This window comes from Octopus bimaculoides, chromosome 4, assembly GCF_001194135.2.
Source record: "Octopus bimaculoides isolate UCB-OBI-ISO-001 chromosome 4, ASM119413v2, whole genome shotgun sequence".
NCBI lineage: Eukaryota > Metazoa > Mollusca > Cephalopoda > Octopoda > Octopodidae > Octopus > Octopus bimaculoides.
Window position 1 is genome coordinate 83,762,382 of NC_068984.1, and position 5,720 is coordinate 83,768,101.

At 35.3% G+C, this 5,720-nt stretch overlaps 1 protein-coding gene across 4 annotated transcripts in view; it reads right to left on the reverse strand.

Moving 5' to 3' along the window:
- Positions 1 to 2,962: 2,962 nt before the first annotated feature.
- The window catches only part of LOC106875131 (serine-rich adhesin for platelets), a 99,834-nt gene continuing 97,076 nt past the window's right edge, over positions 2,963 to 5,720 (reverse strand). For all 4 annotated transcript variants that reach the window (XM_014923119.2, XM_014923116.2, XM_014923118.2 and 1 more), the window contains one exon: positions 2,963 to 4,298. In XM_014923119.2, the coding sequence (XP_014778605.1) occupies positions 4,243 to 4,298 (56 nt within the window). In that variant the 3' untranslated portion in view covers positions 2,963 to 4,242. The remainder of the gene's footprint in view (positions 4,299 to 5,720) is intronic.

Sequence of the window (5,720 nt, forward strand, 5' to 3'; positions counted from 1 at the left end):
AGATGGTGCCCAAATACTGATGAAGATACGAAATTATTTTTGTTGTTTGCTAATGACTGTTTGCAGAACAGAGAGCAACAAGGTACTGGCTTAGGAAAATACGAGAAATAGATGAAACAGATGTGGGTGGAAGAGATGAAATGTAATGGCTGGAAAAGAAGTGTAGAACTAAGAGCAGAAACGAAGGAAGTAGGGGGGGGGCCTCAGAAAAATTTCAGAGAAGAGGGAAAAATCTAATCCACAGATCAGTTATAAATTAATTTTGTCACTTAACTCTTTAGCAGCTACATCACTGTTTTGTTAGTTGATTGGATCAATCACTACCAATCAAGTAGTCCCATTGGTTGACACAAACAAGATATCCTGTTAGTCAGATTCTTTTGGTCAATCTCTTAACCATAGGCCTTACTATAAACAATGAAACAAACAAAAACGGTTTAAAAAAAAAAAGATAGAAAAGAGGATTGAAGAAAGAAAGCAAAACAGCAAAAAGAATTGGAATAATCACTTCTAACAAAGGTAAGAAAAAGACAGTAACTTGGAGGAGAACAGTCCATCATAACAAACCCAGTACTTGACTGGCATTTTATTAGCTCTGGAAAGATGACCACAGCAGGATTAAAACTCAGAGCATAAAGAGTAAGAACAAATTCCACATATTTTAACCAACAAAGAGACAAGGCCAGAAATTTAACAATTAGTTAAATCTATCCTAGTACTTAATTGATACATCCTGCACCCCGCACAGGAAGAAAGAGTAAGTTGACCTTGATAGGATGTGTACTCAGAACATAAAACAAAGTTGTAATTAAATACTTTCTAACATAGATGCAAGACCCACAATTTTGGACAATGAGTATAGTCACTTAGATCAACCCTAGTATTTAATGGATACTTCTTTTATCAAACCCAGATGATTGAAAGGACATGTAACTAAATAACTACAAGGTACATAAATCTGTCACTTCATTTCTCATTAACTTCCCTATTTAATAATAATTGGTTCAAATTTTGGCACAAGGCCAGCAATTTCAGAGGTAATGGGTACCGACCCCAAAAGGATTAAAAGACAAAGTTGACCTTGGCATAGAAAGTAAAGAGTTGAAATAAATACTGTGAGGCATTTTGTCTGGTGCACTAATGATTCTGAGAATATGCTTCAAGATTTAAGATAAGGAGATACAAGAAATTGTGATAGTCATGCTGCTCAAAGAGTATAAAATCAACATCTTTTGAGTAGCTTGGAGGAGAAATGAAAATTGGGACACTGAAAAGAATTTTATAAATTTAACCTCATGGAACATCATAAATTGAAACAACCAATACCAATAGTTGATCCTAGTCAGAGATTTGAACTAAGAACAGTGTGTTGCCAATCTAGACAATGCAAAGCATTTTATAGTCAATTTTCTTCTATCTTTGACATTCATCCATCTTCTCTGCTTTAATAATACTGATACTTTAATAATATTAACCATTTCTAACATGATGATAATGATAATAATAATAATAATTAATAATAATAATTTAGCACAAGGCCAGACCTTTCTAAGGGGAAAAGAAATAGAAAAAGTGAAATGTTCATGCCATCATCACCCCATCTTGTAAAGAATATTAAATTCAGAATTTAGACCAAGTGGACTTAATTCATCAAAATTTAATTATATAATTGATAACCCCACCCACCAAAAAAAAAAAGGCAAATGAAAATAAATATGATTTCATTATAATAACAATAATAATTATTTCAAATTTTAGTACAAGGGCAACATTTTTAGAGGGAGGGGGTTAGTCAATTACATTAGACCAGTACTCAACTGGTACATATTTTATCAACCCTGAAGAGACAAAATCAACCTCAGTAGAATTTGAACTCATTAGTGTGGTTGGACAAAATACTTAGTGACATTTCTTGCAGTTCTGTATGATCTTAGTTCAAATCCCACTGAAATCAACTTTGGTTTCATCTTTCCATGGGTCAATAAAGTAAGGTACCAGTTAGGTGCTGGGGTCAGTGTAATCAACTAACATCCTCCCACTAAAATTACTAGCCAAAATATGAAACAATATTACTAAAAGTGGCACAAAATTGCATCTGGGAAAAGATCTGGTTGATCAGAGAGAAAGGAACAGTTGATTAAACTGACCTAAGTACTTGATAAATGCTTATTTTATCAATTGCTGATGGATGAAAGCCAAACTTAACCAACTCTAACATAGGGACATGACCACAAATTCCAGGAGGAGGTAGTCAAATCGACCCCAGGACTTGGTTGGTACTGCATTTTATTGGTCAAATGCTCAGATTGATTTAAATGACTAATACCTCCTCATCTACTATGTAGACTGGTATCAATCATAGAAACTATTAAGTATGCCTTCCATCCATCAGTGGTCAATAAAATAAGATGTAAATAATAACTGTTTTGTCACACTTGGTGTGCAAATCTACAAATGGAGTGATGTAATAGTAGTTGTGGTAATGGTGGTAATAGTATTAAAATAGTTTTAGCGAGAGAGATTGTTATGTCTGTAGTGAGGAGAGAGAAAGAGAAAGGAAGATGTTGGAATAACTATAGCAACTGGCAGAGCTGACGAGGCCCAGAAAGGCAAACAGTCTTGTTTTGAGCTGAAAACTATCACAAAAGATCCTATTTAAATGCAGTCTGAGAGCTAAGTGTATGTATGTATATTATATATTATACATGTGTATTTATATATACACAAACACACAAATGTACATTCACACTCATGTATAAGTATATACATTCACACATCATATACAAATAAAAATGCATGTGTATAGATGTATACACACCAACACACTCATTCACAAACACACATACACATATTACACACCTTTTTTTCTTTCTTTTTTTTTCTTTGACGGTGTGCAGAGTTAAAAAATTAAAAAAACGGGCCCGAAAAAAAGCTGGGAGCAGAATCAAGGGTAAGGCTACTATAAATTGGTATGAGAGTCTTTATTGGTTTTTTTTTTTTTAAATTAGACAAGTTCTTTTTTTTTTGTGTTGGTTTTTTTATACACTGTCCAGACGAGAGCAACTTTTTTTTATACACAAGTCTGCTGCTGTTGCTGCACCACCATCACTATCATTATTATTATTATTATTATTATAATTATTATCATCATCATCAACATCACCATTACTAGCAGCTGTGCCAGTACTACCACTACCATCACCTACCACTTTCTGTAGTCATTGCTATTTCCCTTTGTTCAAGTTGCTGCCATCACCAAGACTTCAAACTTCAATGTGAAAAGGGGGAAGGGAGAGAGAAAGAGAGAGAGAGAGGAGAAAGCTGTGTTTCAGTTGGGAGGAAAAGGCCTTTTTTTTTTTTTTAAATCTTTTATTACACCCTCAACTTTCATTCTATCCCCACCTCCTCAATAATAATAATAATAATAATAGTAATAATAATATAATAATAATAATAATAATAATTTTTAAAAATTTTTTAATCAAGCAACTTACATTCTCATTCCCACCCCGCTTCTTCACACACATCTTTTTAAGTTTGGTATCTGAAATTTTTTTTTTCAATTTTGTCTTTTTTTTTTAAATTTTTTTTTTTTTTTTACATTTCCACACTGGCCATCCAGGGTTTATCAATTGACACTTACATGCACACACAATCATACTAAAACACACCACATACACCATCCATACAAACATGCACACGCAAGCACACACATCACATCACATACGCACTAGCACATGCACACAGACGGGTTAATGTAATGGTTTCATTCCATTCCACAGACACTTTCAGAAGAAGTTAACTCGGCATTGCTTTAGTCCATAGTTTAAATACTCCGGTAGTGCTACATATTTACAGATAACTTGTTGCTATTTACATGTCAGAGAGATTTTTGTTTGTGTATGAAATACAATGGCATGATGCTGGGGAGAAATCCAAGGGAGTGTTGTTGAGGTGGTTGGTGGTGGTGGTGGTGGTGGTGGTGTTGGTAACTGTGACAGTTGTGGTGATGTTTGTGGTAGTAATGGTGATGCTGATGCTTAGTGGTAGTTGTGGTAGTGGAGGTGGAAGGGTAGTGGTGGTGGTTGTGAAGGCTTAATGAAGGTCAACGGCAGCTAGAACACAGGCCAGCAACAAGAGGAGGAGAGGAGTGGATAATGACGTGTAGCTATGTACAATGAACTGACAACAACAGCTGCAAACACACAAGCAGCACTGCACCACTACAGCCAACTCCAGTTTTCATCTGTGGTCACGAGATGAACGGCGCCGCTTGTGCCAGACTTGATCTGGTAAATCTGCAAAATAAGAAACAATCATTATATTTAAGCCATCTATATATACGATAACAGAAACAAAATATATAATAAATAAAAATTAGAATCCAAAGATGTTAGTGATGGTTTGAACTGGAAAAAAATCCTTTCAAATTTGCAAATGATAACATCATCATCATTTAGCGTCTGTTTTCCATCCTGACATGGGTTGGACAGTTTCACTGAAAATTGGTAAGCTGGGGAACTGCACCAGGTTCCAATCTGATTTGGCATGGTTTCTACAGGTGGATGCCATCCTAACGCCAACCACTCCAAGAGTGTAGTGAATGTTCTTTACCTTCTATAAAACACTACTTGAAATTTCAGTTCAGTCATCTTCCTACAACATGTAAGCTTATCTAAATTAACAAACTTTAAAAAAATATTAATTTCTCTTTCAACTGAAAAACTTTCAATAAGCTGCAAGTAGATTTTTGTTGTGTAACTCAAGTAAGCTCTGACGAAGCAGACCAAACTCTATAAAAATAGAATAATTAGGTGTAATCCACAGTCCCACTAGGTGACTATTACACTACACATTTGACTTTTAGTTGATAAAATGACACCAGTAATAGTGTCAATTTCAATCACTCTACCTAAAGAATGTGCAACTTTGCGCAGCATTACCTTCATTATTATTTGGCTGAATCTCTAAGAGTATGGATAGAAATGCCTTACAATATTTAGTCGAGATGTTCTGTGTTCAAATTCCATCAGTCAACTTTGCTTTTCATTTCCTCAGGGACTGATACAATAAAACTACCAGTAAAGTACAGGGGTCAGTGGTATCAACAAACCCCTTGCATCAAAACTGCTGGCCAATTATTATTATTAAGGCGGCAAGCTGGCAGAATTATTCTGAGTTCAAATTCCAACGAGGTCGACTTTGCCTTTCATCCTTTCAGAGTCGATAAATTGAGTGCCAGTTGCATACTGGGGTCAATTTAATCGACTGGCCCCTTCTCCCAAAATTTCAGGCCTTTATTGACAGGAAGGTGAAAGTTTGCAAAAATGGCAAGAGTGGATGGTACCTCTCTAAGTGTAGCCCAGTGGGCCAGAGAGAAGGAACTGGAGAGGGCACTTGCTTTTGTGATATCAGGGATAACTTGGATAGTGCGTCCCTTGATTATCCCTAGAGACCTTCCCGTATCAGGAGGGTCATATCTCTATCATCCTCCCCACCACTTTCTTTCTTTTTTTTAACCTTTGTATGCTATGCATATGTCCCTTCTTTTTCGATGTATACTGTGTATACTTAATTTCTTTCCTTTTTTTTTATCATTTCATTAAGTGTAAACCCTCACACTTTGTCTTTGTATTGTCTCCCTCGTCCTTCACCCTTGTGGCAAATAAATGAAATCATCATCATCATCATTATTATTATTATTATTATTATTATTATTA